A 23650-nucleotide genomic window follows, 5' to 3' on the forward strand; every position below is an offset into this window, starting at 1 on the left:
ACACACACACACACACACATACATACAAATCCCTCCTGATGCAGGACCTTGATGAATCCCGTTTAATCCTGTGGCCAGAGCGTCCCAGGTGGGTGGGGTCAGACCTTCTTCTCAGGGCTATCTCTTACAGGCCAATGGTTCACCCTGATGATGACATAGCCACACACAATGGCAGCATTTATTCATGTTGACTAAATATTGTGTGTTGAATTGAAAAATATATTTAAATGTCCACACTGTTGTTTAAGGAAACTATGATGATACGTCTTCTGTTATTTGATACCTTTTGATCAAATAAATGCAAACAATAAGGCTTTTTTAAACGTGTTTTACATTTTATTTTCTGACACTGTATATGGCAAACAATCAATCAATTTAGAAAAAAGATCAACAGATTAATCAAAAATAATGATTGGTTGCAGCCATAGCTATTTTCCTGTTTTATGAATTATGGTTAGCAAGTAGCAACATCTACAAATGCAGTTGCTGTGGACACCTGCGCACTGATTTATAACCATCAGTCTCGACCGGAACTATGTTTGAAGTTGGAGCACGTAGGGCCTACGTTTATCATGTTGTGGCTGTAATAAAGGTCCGCTTACTAGCTTTTACGGGGCTTTCACCAGAGTGTCTTCATCCAGAGAATGTAGCAGGATGTTTAGTTAGCTGAACTATTATTAGGCTGTGTTTGAGGCGTTGTCTCGTGAGCAGCGGAGACCATTTGTCTCCGTGGCCATGGCAACAACGCGAAGTGCTGATGAACAGAAACGTAACTACTTGAAGACATATCGCTACAAGCCGAGTGGTTGAAGTGACATTAAGCGTCCACCATCAAGACGTCACTCCGGCCGGGTTTTTGGTGGACGAAGTGAGTATTTGCGTCCCTGCCTGCCTTTCCATCTCCTCCACGTCTCCCTTGCAGGCCACAAGTGTTTGATTCGCTGCTTGGCCGTGCATATTAATGAGGAGGGGACAGCGGGCTGCTTTTTAAAAGAGCTGCTGCCTGCCTCCACAGCCAGAGAGAGAGAGGGGGAGAGAGAGACCTAAACGAGTGACTGCAGGTTCATCCAGGCGCTCAGGACGCACACGAGGAGTTGCACAATCAGCTCTCCAAACAGAAAACCCTCGACAGCGGATTTGATTTACACCTCGAAAGACTTCTGTTGATTTCCCCCCTCGGTGCGTTTTCGAGAGCTCGGATCTTTAACTGCTTTTTTTTTTTTTTTGAATAACATATTTTATTTGTTTAACTCGGGAAGACATGCATCGGTGCACAGCGGCGCTACTTTTGTTAGTGGTGGCCTTATACGTCCTGAGCGCAGAAGGTAAACTTTATTTTATTTGTTCACTTTTAAGACATTTATGTAAATAGGGGTGTTTTGCATTGACGCGATGGTGATGTAAACGTACAACAAAGACGTAGTTCGAGGCGTAAATGGATTTGCTTTGTCGTGTTTGCATGAAGGGAATCGAGAGTAAAAAGAATTCTCCCCATCCAGAGTTTGTTAGAAACGTGAGAGAGGTTGATACCAAAGATCCCCAGGTTGTGAAAACAACAGCTTGGTGTGTGTTTGTGTGTGTATTGTGCTCCCAACAGAACTGTGTTGACATCACCAATATGCCACCTGCTTTGGCAACTCAGCAGCCTTATTTTATCCATAAACAGATAAGGGTGTAATGTTGAATACCACTGTTTTCAAATGTGATGTCATACTGATCGTTATGGTGGCATTCACAAGCCCTTTAACACCCTGAACACCACTCTGGGACTTGTGTGCTTCTGGCATGTGTAACTGGAATCACTTAAAGCCAGTGTTCATGGGGCCGAGTGGAGGGAGCAAAAAAACAACCTGTAAATCTTAAATGCTGTCTTGGGGCTGATGGATGATTCAAAGTGACGATTGATCACTTTTCATCGGATTCGTGTTGTCATAATACATGTATCGAAATATCAGGATGCACAACTATGTCATCTAAATGAATAATAACAAGTACATATTTACTTAAACTTCTCCAACACATCTCATCATTTTGCACACAAGATCTTAAGGGAGAAAATATAATAATTGAATTCACAGTAGGAGTATACAAGACCATGTCGTTATTTCCTTCGGATGATTTATTTAATAACCAGAAAACATATTCTGACATATCTTAACTGAGATGTGAAATAGCATATATTGTGAGAGAAGATATTTGTCCGTATTGCCCAGCCATACTCGGTGGAAAACTTGTATCAGCAGATTACTTTTCAGGAAGAACTGTATTTATTTTCCAGTGGCTCTTTGAAAAGCACATACTGTGTAAATGTACTCGCGCACTGTAGCATCATAGTTTCGTGCAAAAGACAGGAAACCAATAACTTTCAAAGTCACAAATGAAATATGTATTGCTGTCCTCTCCGAGATGACAGGATTTACACAAATAAACGGGTGTGTGTCAGTAGGAAGGAGACCCTCGCTCTCTTTCCGGACTCTGAAGGGTTGAAGCACTGAAAACCTCCATTACACAGTTTACATGGATACACTGACCTCGGTGTTATGAGGTCTTGTTGTTCGCCGTCTCGGTGTGCCGGCAACACCGTGGGGCTCGGGACAGATTTAGTGCTCTGCAGCGAGGACACACAGCAGATGATGGATGAAGCAAACCGTGGAGTCTGCGGGTCATCACCTCCCATCACAAATACACAACCCAACAAAACTCATCCTCTCGGCGTTTCTTCACAACAACTACAGCGCTGGACCTAGAGAAGATGTTGCACTGAAGCTTCTCTTTCTTCCTATCTCTTATGGAGCAATCGCATAATTTCCTGTTGGGATTAAAAATAAGTTTTCTGATTCTGATTCTGGTTGAGGGGATAAAAATCCAATTATTTCTTAACCCAAAAGTATGTTTGATTTTAGGGTGGATATAACCACATGCACATGGGCAGAAATCTCACTAACTTTCATTCCCTGTTGAGTTATACTTTGTTAGTTCACATTCTGATCATGTTTCTACATGGCTTGATTTAAACTGTACATTTTGACTATGTTGTTCTGTACTGTACACACACACACGCACACACACACACACACACACACACACATTAAGTAGTGGACTGAAAGAAACAGTGTTTAAAGCGATACTTCACCAGACAAAAATATTGACTCCGGTTGTCAGTGCGTGATTTTAAAAGATAAACTGAGGATTGAGAGGCAGTTTACCATCAAATCACAAACACTTACTGTTTCTATCACGTCAATTTGTGTGCAAGTAGTGAGTGAATGAGACTAATCATCCATTTCTGTTCCATTTTAAATCCCCAGCATTCCAAGTTCACCACGCTACTTTTGATGATTAACTTGTGTACGTGTGTGTGTGTGTGTGTGTGATTTCTCGACAGCCTACAAGTGCAGGTGCACCAGAAAAGGACCAAAGATCAGATACAAGGATGTGCAGAAGCTGGAGATCAAACCCAAACACCCGTTTTGCCAAGAGAAGATGATTTTGTGAGTGAGACGTTTCCATTTCTTCATTCTCTCGTTCTGCTGCTCGGTATCTTTATTGTAGCCCATGTCTTATTCATATCTGCCCTTTCCCTTGCTGACCTTCATCCTCTCCTTCATTCTCTTTTTCTCCTTCTCGTCCTTTGTATGTTTCTTTTCTCTTTTCTCCTTGACCTTTACCCATCTCTTTTCACATACTCATTTTTCCTCACCCACCTCTTCTTCCCTTCTTTCTCCCTGTGTTGGAGACTTATAGGATTTGTACCAGCTCGACACAGATACACGGTGCAGCCGTCCTTACAGGCGTTGTCAAAACATCCTGTCATCTGTGCTTAAAGTACTTGGGAGGATTTACAGTGTGATGATTAACTGATGATTTAATGGCACGCTCAGTCAGGAGTGAGGAACGATTTGTTAGTGGGAAAGGTGGGGAGAAATGAAACGCAACTTTCCAGAACTTTCAAGCACTTTCTACACGACGATCTAATAAAGGGTCGAGCTCAATTTCCAGACAATTATCACAATGAGGCCATTGTGTGTACTGTCCACATCGCATACACATGCATCATTATTATGTTATTTCATACAGAAGAAATGACAATGATATTTGTAGGTTAACAATGTATGTTGACACCTTTTCTCTCTCTCTCTCTCTCTCTCTCTCTCTCTCTCTCTCTCTCTCTCTCTCTCTCTGCTCTTTGACCTTTGACCCATAAAATCACATCTCAAGCAGATGTGAGGAATGCTGCATGATAACTAGGCCTCTCCTTCCAGGGGGTCTGAACACCAAGCATCCTGTGGCGCTCAGATCGAAAACTTTGAATAAATACACTAGAACGTTATGACCTACAGTATGTAGAATATGTTTTGTACTATGATCTTGGCTCAGCTCCCGGGAAAGAATGTATAGCTAGAAATATGAGCCATGGTTTCCACGTGGAATTCATTTGAAGTTTCATCTCAAAGACAACAGATGGGGATGTTATGTCAGCCTCCCTGGAGTCCGGTTGGTACTCGAGGTGCAAACTCTGCTGCCATCTGCTGGCAAATTACATTATCACACAAAGAACCCCACTTGGCAGTGAGAAACTGATCATGTGGATGTGACATGTGCCATGAATCTGTAATACAGCACAATGTGAACCATTACATTTCATGGTTAGGCGTGAAGTGAATAATAAAGTTAAACTTAGTCTCCAGGGAATGGATGTTAGTCGATGCTATGTCCCTTTTCTGACTGAACACTGGTTACATTTTAACCCTTTACTTTAGAAACAGATTCTAATATTAGCAAACCATTGTTTTACTCACAAGAAGCATGAATTCAGATATTTCATATTTTTACAGATTATGGCAGTAAGATTTCCAAATTGAAATTAGATTAATCAGATGACATGGATCTCATACATTTAATTATTTTATTGTCAGTACTGCTGCGATTAGTCATTATAGAAAATGATACTGCAGAAATTCTATTAACAGGCTTATCGCTTTCAGTCAGATATCAAGCAAATATGCTTTACAATTCACTGTTCTGAGCTTCTCTACTTTCTTCAGTATACTGTTTTCCTCAGTGAATTATGGAAATTGGATTTTAGGCCATTCAAGCAACTTGTATGTGCCTTCAATAATTCTAAAGGAAAAGGGGAAATAAATGTGCCGTGTTTTCAAAGACTAGTCAGTCAGACAAGCATGTGGGTGAATTTGTGTGTGTGTGTGTGTGTTCTATTAGCATGAGATGGGGGCCACCAGCCACTGGTGCCCATTGAAAAATGAGCCTCAGCGGGATCCGGAAAGCCACAGAAAAGAGAGTTGGAGAAAAAGGGCGGAGAGAGCCCCTCTCTGGCCGTTGTTGTGGCCGTTTGGCTGACGGCAGTCGACTTGGCATTCTGAGCGACCACTCCTAAATCACACACACACACACACACACACACACACACAAGCTCAGAGCCACAAAACGTCCGTTTTCTCCTCATTTCTTTGCTTTCTCTCCATTGTCTCTTTCCATCTATTTTCCATTTGGTCTTTTTTCCGACATGATTTCTTTTATATCCCCTCTTTGTATTCCTATCACTTTACTTTTCTTATTGATGCCCTTGTGGCGTTGTGCCTCTGTGAGTTGTATTCCAATCCTTTACTTAAGTAAAAGTAGTGATAGCACACAATAAATCATGTCACGCAAAGTCACGCATTCCAAATTTTACCGAAGTGAAACTAAACCAGCGTCGTTGCTCAGGAGAATGAAGCTCATTATTGCTTTACTTTTTGGTAGGTTATCTGACAAGATAATCATATTGTTAATAGTAAGTTATTTATTTCCTTTCTCCTCTTCCGTCTCGCTCTTACATCCTTCATTCAGCTCCCTCGCAGTATTTCCTTCCTCCCGTCGAGCTTATGAAACATTTGCTCGCCATATTAGAGCTGGTGGCTGCACTTCAGCCGCCCAGGTGAATGATAATGAGGAGGAACTAAAGCGCAGCGTGAAACAGTAATTAGGTTAAACTTCCACTCTGCCGAGGACCCACATTCAGGGTGTTTCTGTTATTGCGGGCTTGCAGATACCAAGTCCACTGGCATGCGCGCACACACAACAGCGTTTTCATGTCGTCTCTATTAAACAGCCACTCGAAGCTCAGTCCTTCCGTCACAAAGCATGTACAGCTGCCCCTCAACAGCTAAACAAAGTGGCCTCTGAATGAGCAGGAAAAAATACGCAAAACTCCTGAACCCAAATGCTTATAACCAGTGAATGCAGCGTTTTCATTGAGAGTCAAGTCTTTTCTCTGCCAGTCAACTTATTTAGCATTCATGGTTTGGTGAGCCTTTGAGTGTGTCACTGGATGGAGAGGCCCCATGGCATGCTGGGTGTTTTTCCCACATTTCCCCTTGTTTGGCCTGAAAGCACCACATGCAGGCAGACTGTCCCTACCGTTGCCTGAAGCTGAGGGCTGCAGACGGACCAATTGATTTCAATGAGCTTAGATGTCACATTTTTCAGTGGCAGCTCCATAATATTACTCGATTGCCAAGAAACTGGCCGCCCTGTGGAAGCTTAAACTTTGAATCACACATTGAACTGAGGAAATGTTATTGAGAGCGGTTTGGAAAAGCAGTTAAAAACATGTTGAATGTGCTACACAGTCTGGTCTCAACCTTCCCTCAAACTCTTGAAGATATCATAACTGTCCATTTCTTCAAATATATTGTGAGCCTAATTAAAATGTTGCAGCCAAATCCTTGCACTGGATGTCTAAATGTCAAATATTTATGCTTCATCCCTCCCTTTTATTCTCTAAGTCACTCGACAGTAGCAAGCAGATGCCACCGCATTACGAGTGAATGTTTGACATTTGGGCCTGCCACCCTGAACATTAGTGCATATTATGATGTTATTTTTGAAGCTGCAACAGGAAATATTTTACTTTCTGAACCTTACCTTATACTCTAATTTTACTGCTACGGGACTGCATAACATCGATGTTTTTCACTTTCTATCATCACATGTTTTTCTTGTCTCTTCTTCTTGCTCTCTCAGTGTGACGATGGAGAACGTGGCTCGGTTCAAAGGGCAGGAGTATTGTCTTCACCCCAAACTTCAGAGCACCAAGAATCTGGTCAAATGGTTCCGCATCTGGAAGGACAAACACAGGTGATAATCTCGCTGACAAAAATCACATGATGAATTTGTCATACTTGGCAAGATGACAACAGAACATATTTAAACGTTTGTCAGAAGCTTTAATGTTACAGATGATGACATCAATTTTTATTATTCAAAGAGGCGATCAATATTTACAGTGGATCAAACGACACTCGTAGTGTCGACTGTGCTGTTCCCCTCAGCTCTGCAGAGCTTTAAAGTGTCTTTTTTTAGCGACTAGCTGGTGAACATATTGGAACGTTTATCATCTAAAGAGTGAGATATTTCTCTCAGGGGGCGGTAGAAACCAAAACAGAAGCAAAAGGGAGAGTAAATATTGGATTTACATTCATCAGACAGGCAAACCATGCCAGTGTTCACAGTTTGTTTCTGCTGTCCACCTACAGCCAGAGTTTATATAATATCACACATTGGGCTCAAAACCGATAATGTATTTTTCACCCGTCAGATTTCTATACCTCTTCCTGCTCTGCCAGCCTGTTATCCCTGACTCAGAGTCATACACTACACACTGGCTTCTCTGTGGAGGTTTATTGATTCGTTTTTTTAGATTTCTCCCCTCACCTCCACCACCACAAGGAGGTCAGAGGTCAGCCACTGACAGAAACCCCAGTGGAGAAGGCAAACAATTACTCTTAGTGCTGAGTACAAAAGAGCATTTCCACAGGGACTGTGGGTAACAGGGTGATCAAACCTGCGCTTTTCCACTTACATCGACAAGGCCAGCAGATGCAATACAAGGAAGTAAGACACAGTTTGTAAACCACAAAGAAATGACATTACTTTTTGTTTCTTCCTCAGGGTGTATGAGGCCTAACACCTCGGCTGGCCGGCACACGTGGATCAAGTGAGACAACAACAAAAAATAAAGACCACCAGGACTGTTTTTTGTGTACGAGATGTCATCTACAATCAAACTGTACTTCTTCCCTCTTCTGCCTGAGATCCGTCGAGCATCTTTAGTCGCGTATATAAGCTGGTGGGCTGGTAGTTACAGTCACTCACCACTCCAGTCTTAACAACTGTAGTGATACTTTTACAATAGTGGGCGAGTGACCACCATCTGTGTTCAAACAGTCGTAGGTTTGTTCAGTTGTTACTTAAAGGGACTTCTCTTTTGCTTTTAGGCTTCTTTCAAAGTGTCATTCTAAAGAAACGGGGAAAAACGTCCTTTGAAAAAATAAAAAATACAGTGTGGGTTTTTCGTTTGTTAAGATTTTCCAACGCCAACATTTAGGAGCTGGTGTTTCAGAGGTTGTAGTCAAAATGTAGCGTTTTCTCACTAGAGGAGGGCGGTCAGTGTGGGGTTGAAGTTGCTGTTGTTCGGTCAGACAGAGGAGATCTACCGCTGTGTGTCTGTTTACCGTGTACATACTAGTCATACTAGTGTCAGACAAACACTGCAGCACCCATTTTGTAAAATATGATCTAATTACCTGGCAGGGTGACGTTTGAATAGATATTAAATAATACAAATAGTTTATTTGTGCCATTGCATCTTACAGTACCAGCCATTAAAAAAACTTGACCATCAGATACACTTAGAAAGCATGACTCAGCAGTTTACATCAAGTAAGGAGTATCTCTTACATTTTCACTGGTTGAAAATGATTTCAGTTCCACCTTGAAATAAATGTGTAACGAAGCAATATCTCGTACTAACTGCACGTAACAGCTGTATTGCGTCACGTATGATAACATTCTTAAAGGATAAGAATGGTGATATTCTAGTTTTTTTATTAATATTAACATATATCCCATGGAAATATTAAAAATCAACCATGTCTGTGGCCCCAAGCCCAATTATTCCTTTTGAAGATGTACATTTTAAAACAGGTCAAGAATAAATACTAAAAAATGTTTAATGGGTTGATCACGTCAGTAAAAGGTATTTTTGATTCATTTTTGGCTGTACAGATGTTATTACAGTACAGTAGATACAGTTAAAGGGGAGCGAGGGAGCAGACCTACTATTTTCAGCTGCTTATTAATAGACATTTGTTACTCTGCTGAGTGTTCACGGCAGCAGAAGGTGATTCCAAATAAGCTACAGTGACCATGTTTATGCTAAGAAAGAGAAACATCAACCTGTGCAACAGCGAGGCTCAGTGATGTGTGGTGCGGTGGAGGTCTAAGCTACAGAGACATAAACTGTTTCAGGCCTCGGATACACAGGATGGGATGGATTCAATGTTGGTTTTGATTTTTTTTCTTCATGGGATTAGTTAACAATAAGAAAAAAAGAGTCAACCTTCTCCTTTAAATTGAACTGCAACCTTATTTTATGAAAATTAGCTTTGGGCCAGTGTATGAGATTTCAACCTTTCAAACTACGTTTTTATCATTTTCTTTTTAAAGGGAGAATGTGGCTGAAAACGTTAGCAGTCCGAGTCACACTTTCTGTCCACACTCTTCTCTTTTACGTTCTCATCTCACCTCCAGTAGATCTCCTGAACAATAACTGTCAAACATCTTATTAGTGTGTGGATACACTTGGTCATAATGACTGTTGGGTGTAGTTTTGTTGCCACTAAACAGAATTCACACACAACTATATCTACATATATACGAAAACAGCACATTTTCTTTACCTTTTGAGAAATGTGCATTACTCTTGTTTTATATCTTATGTATCGATATATATAAAGAAGCATTTTTTAAATGGACCAGTATAGCCTATGTTAGTGAGAATGAATTCACCTTAAGACTTTATAGTGTCGTGTATATTGTATTACTGCATTATAGTTGTTTTTGCTATTTAAATCTGGGTTTGGTAACAGCTATTTGGAGGGTGAGTGTTTGGACCGGCCCACCAAACACACAGTTAAACAGTCCATTGAGTGTAAAACAATAAACACAGCAATAAAGTGTCTATAGAGCAACTCCTGTTTGCATTGGATTCATTGGGACACGTCCCTACCAATATTCAGCCGCTACTGTGTAGTCACTATCAATACAACCGCTGTCCGTAGTGTTTAGTCAATGATTATGGCACACAAAGGGTTATGTCGGTCTCTGCTAGAAGTCCCGCCTCTAACCTAAATACCGCTCCCTGATCGGCTGCCGGTTTCTCGCTAACTTACATGTGATTGGCTGTCCCCACTGTCACTCTGCTTGTTAAAACTACCTGCAGTCTGCTAGTTGGACCGGACAAGAGGAAGTGCATGTTATCTGCAGGTTGTCAACATGTTCGGCATTTGTTCTTCCTGGATCACGTCAGCGAGATGGATTTTAATATCAGTGGTGTCATTTTTTACATTTGTGTTTGTGTCTGTTTGCGTGCGTGTAGGCTACGTGTGTGTGTGCGTGCTGTACAGGATTTGAAGGATGTCAAAGAAAAGAAAAGATATGATATAGGGATATAAGAGACTTCTTTAGGAGTCAAAGTGTAAGTTATTTCAAGGGTGTATAGGTAGAGGCTCAACAATACAGATATTGAATAAAAGAGAATATTTAATGCCAAAGAGATACACTTTTTTAAAGTTATTTTTAATTCACAATGTATTTGTGTAGAAGAGAGCAACGGTTTAAAAACACAAATAAAGAAAATTTGTGGTGGAAATACAATAAAACCTCAGATTCTAGATGATCATGTGGTTTTATAATTATAAAATATAATTAATTCATATTAAGTAATCGAACATTTTCATGACGTGAAATTATGATCGCTAATGCATAAAAAAAGTCAACTTTCATGAGTGCTGCCTTGGAGCACTTTTGTGTCCCCACCAATCTCAAAATCAAACCTACTCCCTCGGCTACACAACCTCCTTTTCCAACTCCTCATCTTTGTAGATAATCACATACACACACACAATACCTTAACACAGTCAACAAAGAATTTCTCACTTTATCTCTCCTCACTCGTAAACACCCTCGCAAAGACCCAGTTCAGTGGTGAGATGAACATCCCTCATCTGATATCCTCCTTATATTGGATGTATATATATATATATGAGACCTGAGGTGAGGGAGGAGTTGATCAGGGTGGTGAGGAATGGCAATATGTCGTGTGAGATGTGTGTCTTGGAGAAGAGAGGAGGGAATCGGGTCAAGGGAGCAGATGGTGGCACGGTTAGACGAAACAAGTCTGTGCACGTCTTCAGAGGAGAGAGGGCTGAAGCTGGTAAGGCCATCAGAGGTGAGAGTTGGGGGAGATTGTTTCTGGGAGGGAGTAAATGAGGAGCTGATGTATTTTACATTTATGGTAAAGTAAGTTGTAAAGCCATCAGCAGTAAGGGAGGAAGGAGGGAGTAGGAGGGAGGAGAACATGGAGAACAGGTTTCTGGGGTTGGAGGCAGAAGAGTTGATCCTTGACAGTAGGGGTGTAACGGTACACTGAAATCACGGTTCGGTAAGTTCCTCAGTTCAGACATCACAGTTTCGTACGAGTTCGGGGCAATGGAGCGGACAGAAAAAAAAGTACTTCCGGTTCTCCAAGCAGTTTGACCTGAGTTTAACTAGGAATCAACTGATCCTGTGTGAGTCGTTACATACCAATCACGTTCAATTTCGTGTGCAGCTGCGTGTTAAACTCCACAACCTCCGTTTTAAGGAGTACGGTTTTAAAGCGCAACACAGCTAGGGCAATGCTAACTGACAGAGCAATTGGCCCCGAGTTTTTGGACGTTTTTGTTAGCTTATTATTTAAATAAACATTTTTTGACTGCATTTGGGTTCATACCTCCTTCGTTTACCTGTGACAGAAATACCTATATGAAGTCCTTGTGTTTCAGCATGCAGACATTTTGGAAATAATCAACCGAGAAATAACTTTATACTTTGCTACCTGAATTGAAAGCATTACAGCAGTGTGAGACAAAGCCAAAAAGAAAAAAAAACACACTAGGTGTTGAAAAGATTATTATAATAACATTAGAAATAATATCCACTGTCAACAAACACTATTACTTCCTTTAGTTGGGATGAAGACGGGTCCTTCCTCCTGTTCATCTTCACCCACAAATCTGCAGGGGACGTTTTTATACGGTCAATAAAATATACAAAACTACAAAAAACATGGAGGATTCAGATCTAAACAATCCATGAACAGGGTGCTAAGACGGCATAAACACGACAAGAAAACGGCCAAAAAAAGGCAGTAAACACTTATTGATCACTCAAAAACAGTACTAACACTATTATATATTATATGCAACACTTATTTACACAGAAACCTCTAAAAGTCCACAAAAAGTCCACCAAAACAGCGCTCCACTTTGCCGTCTCCGCTCTCCTTCGCTCGAGCTGCACGCACTTCTGCCCTTCCCCCCTCCGAAAGCCGCGTCATTACTGTAATGTCATGTATATCAATGGAAAGTGCAGACTCTCTGCTGTCAGGAGCCGTTTGAATTGGAGCGATGGCGTAAATGGTTGAGGAGTTGGAATTAGAATTAGAATTAGAATTATCTATGTCCACTTCTGTCACTGGCGACAGGATCGTTCTTAAAGGGTTAAATACACAAACAATCATGACATTTGTTTTTGTTTATTTAAAAACAATTGCATTGACACACTGGACTTTTATTTTACTTTACTTTTGATTGCATAAAATATGGTAGAGAGCTGAAGAGTGCAACGTTGATCAAAAGCTGAAAGCTAAATCCCCCACAGCGGCTGTAGCTACCTATACCCTAGCAGCTAGCGTTAGCACAGCCGCCGTAGCTAGCGTTAGCATCCCTGCCGTCAGCGTCTAAACAAACTAACTTTACCCCTATTAGACAACAAAACTTTTGAATAGCATTAGGCAACAATCACTGTTCACCAGTCCCACTGCTTGTCTCATTTTGTGTAACCAGTTAGATTAGTAAGCAAGTAAAGAATGTTGGAATTAGTAAGCTAGCTAACTAGCCAGCTGTCTGCGAGAAAGATAGCAATGCCTGTTAATTCTACTACTTCAATGTCACAGAATATATTCACTCATCTGGTGACAGCAACTTGCTTTCCTACGGTCTGACAAGTGTGTGATGAAGCATGAAGTTACAATGTATTCATTTAGTGTTAGTGTTACAAATGTATTCATTTTACAAACTAACTTGACCCCTATTAGACAGCAAAACTTTTGAATAGCATTAGGTAACAATCACTGTTCACCAGTCCCACTGCTTTTCTCATTTTGTGTAACCAGTAAGATTAGTAAGCAACTAAGCTCATCTGATGACAGCAACTTGCTTTCCTACGGTCAAGTGTGTGATGAAGCATGAAGTTACAATGTATTCATTTAGTCTGGCTTCATAACTCGTAACATTACTACTCCACTGCAAGTCCTTAATGCAAAACCTCCACTCAGTCCGTGACTTGCCATTTATCGGTTTACTTTATACGGAAGTGGACCGTAACAATGATCACAATGAAAATGATATGTTGATCCGTTCAGCTCCGATCTTGAATTTCCCTCTGGATCAATAAAGTGTGTGGATATGTGTATGTGTGTGTGTGTGTGTGTGTGTGTGTGTGTGTGTGTGTGTGTGTATGTGTGTATATATTGTCACGGCCCCAGTGGGGTTTCCATGTCAATACTCCCTCATGGGGGTGCAGAGTTCCACCAGGACACTTGGTGTCCCTCTCTTCCAGGCCGAGTTGGAGAGGAAGCAGAGCTAGCCGCTGGTTGGCTTACACCAAGGGCCCGGTGTATCCTACCTGCTTAAATCTGCAGAGCTGCCAGTGTTCACATTCTCTCTCCACCCTGATGATTATCCATCCTGTGCCTCCTGGAACGCAGGCCACAGGCCAGCTGGGGATTTTTGGATTGCTTTGTTGCTTTGCCTTATTCCTTATTTTCCGTTGTTAAGTAGACCTTTTTGCATTTATACTATTTTGTTAATAAATGTTATATATATAAATATATATATATAAATATATATACATATATACAGTATACTGTGTTTATACAGTATATATATATATATATTAGGGCTGTCAAAGTTAACGCGTTAATAACGCGTTAACGCAACATCCTCTTAACGCCGTTAATTTTTTTAACGCGCGATTAACGCTCGGTATTTAAAAGAAAAAAAAACGCGCATTGTATGATTTATGGCCGTCGGTGGCACCTGTAGTCTTGATCCAGAGGGAAGGTGCCTGTCCACAGGCAGCGGTGTTTCCCCGCGTCCCATTCATTGTCTATGTGAAAAGCCGTGCAATGCATTCTGGTGGCGTTGCGGCGAATGTCGAGAGACGGCGCGCGAGTTGGCCGCTCCTCATTTGCCTAAAGTATAAGTCGAATCTACTTTATGCTAATCAGAGGCGCCGGGCTCGACTCGCCGCCTCGGGAACGCTCGCGAACGCTCGCAAAAAGTTGTTGTTTAAAGGAGAGCGCCTGTCAATCATCCTCTAGTGGCAGCCCACCAAGCGTGCAATACTGGGAAGCGGCGCGTCCACATGCGTTTAAAATCGATTTGTGAACGGCAAATTCACCTTCAAAAGACTGCCAGATGGTTCAGTCGATAAGACCAAAGTCATCTGCGTGTACTGTGGATATGAAATGAGCTACCATAGAAGCACGTCCAGTCTGAGATATCACTTGCAAGCCAATGCACTTATATCCTAACTGTACTTATCTCCTGTTACACTATCTCCTGTGACATGTTCACTTTAATTGTTTGTGATATATTCTTATAACCCTGTTTTGATCCCATGTTTTGGTAAGGGGATATTTGAAGTGTTAAATAAACATTTTCATAAATCAAGTATATTTGCCCTTATGTTGTCAAAAGTATTAAGAATATGAAAAAAATACATTAAGGTACATTTAGAAGAAGAAAAAAAAATGTGCCAAAAAATGCGATTAATCGCGATAAAAAAAATCTATCTTTTGACAGCCCTAATATATATATATATATATATATATATATACACTGTAAACCCGAACTTTCAAAGTAATGAAATAGATTAAGTAGTGTATACTCAAAGTTTTAGAAAAAGTTCTACTAACTTAATTTTGTCAAGTTGGTATAACATGTTCTTCTTTTTGAGTAATTTCAACTAATAATTTTTGATTAAATGGAACTTTTTTTGTGTATAAGTAAGCATAACTTAAAAGTACAACTTAATAGAGTAAGTAATTACACACTAAAAAATAGCATGCCTCTCTAATTTTTTAGTTGGGTCAATAGTGGAATTATATATATATAATTAATATTAGCTACGTTCTAATAATAATATTAGTAGAAGAGTTTGGTCAATAATGGAATTATATATATAATTCCACTAGTTGACCCAACTGTTCTATTAATATTAATAAATATTTTTTGTTTTTACGTAAGTGTTGAGCAGCTGCGGGGATAATTTTTTATTCAGAGTTAATCTCTGATTCACCGACCGAAGGCGGCGCTAATGCGCATACTCCACTGGTTTCAAACCGCTCTTTGGAAAAAAGACAGAAGAAGAAAAGTTTGAACGCGTTCGCGGGTGGCGGGAAGCAAACAGACAACAGAAGGCAGAAAATTCGACCTACGCGGCAGCAGTGAGCATCACTGGACTGAATGTAAGTGTTAGAGATGGGCAAATGAAGCCTCGTGAAGCTTTTGAGGCTTCTTCCTGATTGTACCGAAAAAAGATTTGAAGCTTCAAAGCTTCACAGAAAGACCCTACCAGTGACATCTAGTGGTCAGCTGCAGTTATAGCAGCAATGAACCTCCAAATGATTCACACATCATTGCTTCCAGTTCCAACACAAAAGCAATAAAGTCATTATTAAGCAGTTGTGTCTTCATTCTAAGAATCATTGTTCACACATACACAACAAAGTGTTACTATATAATGTCAATTGACTAATAAAATGTTAAATGTGTTGTCCTGTTACTACCTGTAATTACTTGAAACATGTGTTTTGGAGGTGTGACTGAGTTTGTGAGAAGTTTTGATGCAATTCAGTGGAAACCACTTGTGGTGGGACATCCCAGGATTTGGATCATAAACTGATTATCATTAAGAACATGATTGTGATGTAACACATAATATGAAAAGATTCAAATGCAACATTGTAGAGGTACTTTTGTGAATATGTGGGATTGTGCTTGTGCTACAGTGTCAAAATGAAGTGATTACGTGCATAAGGGAAATGTGCTTGGGGGATGTGTTGTTGTGTTGATGTTTATGCTTGTGCAACACTTTATTACAAGTTTTTATTTAAAAACAAAATCTGCTCAATGGTGCTTGGCTTCAAACGGCTTCTTCTCTGGCTGACGATCTCGCCAGCCTTCGAAAAGATCCTCTCACAGGGGACAGAGGATGCTGGTGTGCAAAGATACTGCATTGCTACTATAAAAAGGTGTGGGTAGGCAGCCTTTTGGAGGAGCCAATTCTTTAATGGGTCCTCTGTCCTGGGCAGCAGTTTGTCCTTCAGATATCTGGATAAGTAGAGAAAAAATATATGCAAGATCATTATCATTTCAGCAAGAGATGAATACAAAACAAAATAGAAAAAGTAAAAGTACATTTTGTTTACCTCTGGACCTCTGCAATTGCACTGGCGGTACAATTTGATGGACGTTGTGCATCCACGTGGCTGTCCAGTAGGTCCCAGAGGCTGTTGCTCTGGACAGGGGATGGACCCTCTGCAGGTGCCAGTGGCAGAGCCGGTGCAGGCATTACATTGGCACATTCTCTGGTGAGCCTTTCCACCGCTGCCTGACAGCTTGTTGTGCTGCAGAAGCCCACCTCTTTGAATCAGGGATCCAATAATGTTGCAAGTGTTAATGAAGTTACCTTTTCAAGCAAGGCAAATTTCTCCTGCAGGTTGGTGTTCATGTTGTGAACCAAGTTCTGGCTATGTGGTGTGTTACTGAAGCACACTGTCTTGAAGCTTGGTGCTTCAGCATCTTTACAATGGGGATCACCTTTGATCCAGACACCCTCCTCTCTGTGGACATCTCTTCAGTGGCCTGGTGGAAGGGAGAGAGGACTGAGATGCACTGATTGATTGTTTCATATTCCTCAGCAGAAAATGGCAGGAGGGGGGTGTTAAGACTGCTGAGGGCTGCACCCAGGGGCTCCCTCTGCTCGTACAGCCGCCGGAGCATTGAGAATGTGCTGTTCCAGCGGGTGTCCACCTCTTGCACAAGTTTGTGCTCTGGTCGGCCCATCTGTTGCTGTATTTCACAGAGCTTTTCTTTAGCTGTAGTGCTCGACTTGAAATGCCCCACGATTTTACGTGCCCTGGTGCGTATGTCATCCAGGTCAGATGTCTGTGACAATGACTTCTTCACCACCAGATTTAACATGTGGGCAAAGCAGTTAATGTGACGCACATTAAGTACATTGGCACAAGCAATCATATTTGGTGCCGCGTCTGTGACCAGACACCTCACTCTGGTTCTTATTCCCCATTCTGCCATAAGAGTGGCTTTGGCCTCTGCAATATTTGCTGCAGTGTGGGACCTGGGGAATTGCTTGACACCAAGCAGAACAGTTTTGAGCTGGACCTCTTCTGTGATGAAGTGCCCAGTCACTGCCAAGTAGGCATCCATGTTAATGGAGGTCCACATATCTGCTGTTAAACAGATAGTGGATGCCTTCGAAACTTCTGCTACGGCCTGGTCTTTGGTGATCTTATATTTGTCCTCCAACATCTGTTTCAGAGCCTTCCTTCCTGGGATCGTGTATGTCGGATCCAGGAGGTGGACAAAGGCCCTAAAGCCTTCATTCTCCACCACAGACAATGGCTGTGTGTCCATAACTACAAGGTTCAGCAAGGCCTCATCCAGCTGTTGCTTCCTGGACACTGATGAAAGAAAAAATGTAGGTTACATGTGTGCAACTTTTAAATCTTATTTGGATTCAACTGAAGAATAGGTTGTATTGAGTAGTTACATTACAATACAATACCAGAAGGGTCAGCAGGGTGAGCTTCAGCTGAGGTGCTCGGCTGAGAAGTTGCTGCATGATCATGCTTGGCACGAAGATGCCGCAACATAGAGGAGGTGTTGTTTCCATACACCAGCTCTCGTGAGCATATGAGGCACTGAACCTAAATTTAAAAAAATACATTAATAAATATATTTAAATGCAATATTGAAACAATCAAGATAATATGAAGTTGAAAATATTACAAGCTATATCATAACATTCATTCATTTTCTGTAACCATTACATCCTTGCAAGTGTCGCGGGAAGATATTTTGCAATACCATATTAAAGTATATTATATTAGGCTATATTATATTATAAAACACCTACCTTGGTGGGTGACACAAGGTCGAAGTGTTCCCATCCACGGGATCGCTTTCTTCCACTCGGATTCTCCATCACTCAAGTAGGGTAGTCGCTGTCAAAGGTCTCTCAGAACGCTATGAAGCAGGGGGGAGCACTGGGCATCTCGCGTCTCGTTATAACGAAAGAAGGCGCGCCAAAACTTAGAATCAGTCACCTCATTTCCGGTGGTTCGTTGTGACGTATGAAGCGTCAAACGTCATCGGTCACGTGATCGCGGAGATTTGATACAAGCCTCGACACGTTTCGAACCAGCCTGCTTCAGGCTTCGGAGTCTCGGTGTCAAACGTCCCATCTCTATTAACTGTTATGTGTTTGTCTCAAAGAGCGTAGTTTTTCTCCAAGACCCCGCCATTCACTGTCTTATCACGGGACTCTTGTAGTGCATTGGAAACTTGGTCACGTCATGTCAGATATAGCAGCTAGGTTAGCTGCTAAAGGGCTAGCCACTTCGCGCGACCACTTACGTTACACACTCCAGCAGCAGCACAGCTAGCGACCTACGGACTCATTCCCCGCTTAAAGGTGGTGTTAGCAAATGTGTCGTTAGTAGCAGCACTAAAGGCGGGTCCACACCGGACCGAAAATCGGCGTCTTTGAGAGAGTCGGCGTCCGTGACATGAGTCGGCTGAAATGAACGCCGACGTGGGCCGATTCGAGCGACCACACCAAGGAGACTCATGTCACGGACGCCGACTCTCTCAAAGACGCCGATTTTCGGTCCGGTGTGGACCCGCCTTAACAGAAACCTCATATGCGATAGTTAGAGATTTTTTTTATTGATGGAAACGTTAAATAGTGCACCGCTAAGGTCCAATATATTAAAAGAACATGTACGTTCTTTGTAGTAGTTCCGGTAAGCGAACGGCGAGCGAAACACGCCGGCGGTCCGGCGACGAGTTTACCGGGCCCGCGTTCCGGCGGCGAGTGGACCGGTCCAGCGACTAGCTTACCGGGCCCGCTGTCTGTCAGCGAGTGGACCGGGCTGGCGGTCCGGGGGCGAATTTACATAAGATATTTGCGTCAATTAAAAAAAACACACTTCAGGGGACCATATAACATTAACTGCGTATGCACATTAAATAACAATTTCAGATAACAGATACAGTATGTTAGGGGGGAAACCCTTATCAGTGGTTTGTAGAAATGGCATTATTGTTGATTAACCATGCTGCTTTTCTATACAGTAATGTTAATTTTGCTTGATAGCTTTAGTAGCATGACACTTTGGGCAGACTTGTATGCCATTATGGCGTGTTATCACTACGCACAATCGCCTTTTCGCGTGTTTATCAACGCCTAACCCTAACCCTAAAGGGCGTTTACATACACGCGGATGTGATGGGTCGTTTCGCTAGATGGCGCTGACAAACACACGGATGTGTACGCTCAGAACGTACACATACACGCGGATAGCTCGAATTGCATACAGATAACACGGCGTGTATATTTACGAAAAGTCATGATGCCACGTTGCTTTGGGGATCAAATTAAAAGATTATTAACAGGGGGCATTTATAAATGGATGCATTTATGATTTGACATTCTAATGTTGTGGAATGTTTCTGTCCGTAGGAGTCAGTGGTGGACTGTCTATTTAGCAAAATAGAACAGATCTTCCTTGTGAATCACAACGTATCTTTTCTGTGTTGTGATTATGACTCCTGGTATGTAGAACATCTACGGTCCTATGAGCTGTCAACTGAAGACACAAGTCTGTCGATCCACCTGCATTCTGGTCTGAACGATACAGTCCCTCTCTCAGCATACAAGCTAGACGGCTCACTGCTGCTGACCCCCAAGCGGTTCATTCAAGTCAGACAGAACTGAGTTCAGGTAATAATGAATTATTATTTTATTTATCAGTTATTGTGTTTTTATTCACTCTCTGTGTAATTAAGCAATTTATAAACTGTATATGGTACTCTTTAACAACCTGATTTTGTCTTTTCATTAGCACGATGGCAGCTGCATCCCCACAACCAATGATTCTTCGTGTTGTTGAGCCAGAACAGGCTAGAAAATTAAAACTCAGCTCAAGACCAGCCTCTTATTGATGCACTGATCAGCATTATAAAAGAATAGCTGGAAATAGACCTTGACTTCGATTTGCTTTTTGAAGATCCAGACTTTGATGGAAAACTAACTTCCCTTGTAGACATCGTGGAATTGCCACAAAAAGCTGTTGTGCACATCTCACGGGCAGAAGTCAACTTCTTACCCAACAGTCTTGAGCAGTTGAGGCAGACAATTGTTGAAGAAGTGAAAAAGACTGAGAAGAACCTGCCCCTCATTAGAAAGATGGTGACCATAGTGATGTCCTGCCCAGCAGTGAACGAGCTCATGGACCTCTGGCCTGCTCTCAAAATAGAGTCTGAGGTAATATGGATTAGCTCTCTCTTTTAAAGTGAAAATTGTTATTCTTACTAATTTGGCTGCTATTTTCTGCTTTATAAATGTGTGCTAGATTCTTCAAATTTAACAGTTTTTTTAAGTGTTGTTGCTATCTTCTCCTCCTCCTGTTATTTCAATGTAGTTGTATGCAGAGTTCCAGCGGATTACAAATCAGAACCTGCCCAACACATTCTATGCTGACCTTGACCGCCATCTTCCTCGTCTGATGACCTTATTCAGACAGAAGGCATCAAAATCTGGGAAGACAGCAAATGCTCTGGCTGAAATTTTAAAAATCCACGATGAACAGGTAAATAGATTATTACACATTTCATAGGTTGAACCAGTGGGACAGTGAACAGGTTAAATGATTCAAATGAGCTTTGTGAATTTTGCAATTAGTCCACTTCGTGTTTTCCATTTGTCTGATTGCATTAAAGATGTGAACAGGTTATTTGTGGATGTATGTTGGGATTGGACTGTTTAAATTCAGCTCTGTTCAGTGAACTTTTCAGTATATACAATTCTGCTTTTATCTGAATAGGAAATCCATGACATCCACACCAAGCGCACTACTGTTCTCCACGCTCTTCCTGTGTATCTGCGCGAGGATGTTTCTGGATTATTCAGAACCTGCACAGTGAGTCTCCTTAAGTCACTAACAGATTCTACTGTGTATTAACAGTTCATCAAATTACAAACATATTTTAGGATTTTAGGAGTTACCTTTGTTTAGTCTACAATACAGTTTCTGTGTATGGTCTGTTTTCTTTCTCCTCACTAGAAAGGAACTGTATTGGCGGTTTTTTCAAAGTGATAAGATGTTCATTAAAACATTTTCGTGTAAATGTCCTTTAGATTGGTTTCCGTCTATCCCACACGTCTGCTAAATGTAAATGTCCTGTTCCACGTGTTAGTTTGTGATGACTATCTCTTTTTCATTCATTCAGGACGAGTGTGATGAGCCAGAGCTTGATGGTGTTGCTGTGAGCCTTCTTACTGTCATCAGTGACCATGACACAAGTCCAGCTCACTACCACCCTGTGAGAATCTCTGGATTAATGACCCCGGAACCTGGGGTCATTGGGTGTTTCCGGTCTTTCAACATCATACACCCTCACCCAGGCGACCCAGCCAGGATTGATCAGGTCCCGACTTGTGTCTAGGTAGCATGTACCCACGGATCACCCCTCTTGATCCACAGCCATCTAGAGGCTTTCTCAGTTGCCTCTGTTAGCAATCGCCTGCCTTGCTGGTCGGAGGGGTTTGTTCTGGGTGATGCCGGTGAAGATGGCTTCTGCTATCGCCTTCAGCACCTGGTTGTGGCGCCAAGTATAGCGTCCTTCTCCCAGGGCTTTTGGGCAACAGCTGAGGATGTGCTCTAGCGTTCCTCTTCGGAGACACAAGGGACATGATGGTGTGTCAACCTAGCCCCAGCAGAAGAGGTTGGATGGGCTGGGTAAGACGTCATAGACGGATGCGATTAGGAACTTGATCCGGTAAGGCTCAGCTTGCCAAAGCTCGGAAACCAGGAGATCTTGCGGTCCACTGCCTATTCCCATCTCGTCCATGTGCCTTGTAATAATAATAGTCATAATAAACTAATAGTATAAAGGCTCAGCACTGTGTTTTTGTCATTTTTGTTAACATTTGTATCTGTACCAGCAGTTTGTAAAAAATGGTTAGTAATTGATGTCATATTTTGGTTCTCAAAATTCACCAAATTGATGCATTAAAATTAAATCTATTAAACATTTTCTCCTGGTCGGGGTACAGATGCCATTCTTATGTGCTTTTGGTTTTGGGTGGGTGACTGCTCTAATGGAGGTGCAGAGACGTGTGTAAGCCTGCAACTGCAGCATAATGTTTCTAGATAGGAGAGCGGCTCCATCTAAACTGGGTGGATGCCATCTCTCCTGATCAGACTAAGTTTTCCCCCGAAAGGCTGCCAATTATCAATAAAGCCCACATCGTTATCTGGACACCACCTCGACAGCCAGCGGGGGAAAGATGACATGCGGCTATAGGCTACATGTCATCACTAGTAAAGTTTGGTAGGGGAACAAAGAAAACTACGGCGTCCGACATTGTTTTTGCATATTCACACACCGAGCCAATATTAATTTTAGTGACCTCCGATTGGCATAATCGGGTGTCATTAACGCTGATGTGACTAACAATCTTACTGTATTTACATTTTATCCTTAGCCAGCAGTTTCAATTCAGCTTCAGTGTCGCCTGCTCTGGCCTGTTGCTGAGTGGGGAAAATCGATTGGACACGTGAACATGGTGGTTAACCGTGGGCTTCGATTTAGTACTATGCCTCCTTCGGACATTCACCCAGCCTCCCAGCTGCTCGGGGTTTGCCGGGGGATGGCCACACTCAGGGGACACTCACGACACAGCCTGTCGTGAGTGTCACGGAGAAACAGGAAATGACGCAAGGTGCTTACCGTCAGAGATATATATTCACATTCATATGTAAATTACTGTTTTTTTTAAGAAAAATATGTTATATATTATTGTGGGAGAAACCTGAGCGCCAGGAGAAAACCCTATGTTTGTGATATACATAGTATGTGATATATATGTAAATATATATATATATATGAAACATGAGCACCAAGAGAAATCCCTATATGGACATGAATATGGGGGTGGTGGAATGGAATGAGGTAGATGAAGGGGAGGAGGGAGAAAGGAGGAGGAAGCTGGGGAAGGAGGGGGGAGAGGTGAAGGGGGTTGGGGGGGAAACTACTGTTGTCCAGCTGAACAAGCAGCAGTTTCCTCCACCTTTCTGTCGCCGTCACTCTTCTTTGTGCTTTTCCTGCCAAAGAACCACCTCGTCTTCTCCTTTTCTTTCTCTGCCTTCTCCTGCATTGCTTTCTCTTTCATC

The 23650-nt window shown here is 41.9% G+C and overlaps 1 protein-coding gene and 1 long non-coding RNA gene across 2 annotated transcripts in view; one reads left to right on the plus strand and one right to left on the minus strand.

Moving 5' to 3' along the window:
• LOC311013797 overlaps positions 1-23650 on the minus strand; it is a 294894-nt gene that overhangs the window by 103362 nt on the left and 167882 nt on the right. The gene's annotated exons all lie outside the window — the stretch shown is intronic.
• Positions 1026-10031, plus strand: cxcl14 (chemokine (C-X-C motif) ligand 14). The gene is made up of 4 exons (XM_084010517.1): positions 1026-1325; positions 3386-3491; positions 7024-7137; positions 7951-10031. The coding sequence occupies exons 1-4, from the start codon at positions 1262-1264 to the stop codon at positions 7964-7966; spliced, it is 300 nt and encodes a 99-aa protein (XP_083866643.1). The 5' UTR covers positions 1026-1261; the 3' UTR covers positions 7967-10031.

This window comes from Eutrigla gurnardus (assembly GCF_963514095.1).
Source record: "Eutrigla gurnardus genome assembly, chromosome: 5".
Taxonomy (NCBI): Eukaryota; Metazoa; Chordata; class Actinopteri; order Perciformes; family Triglidae; genus Eutrigla; species Eutrigla gurnardus.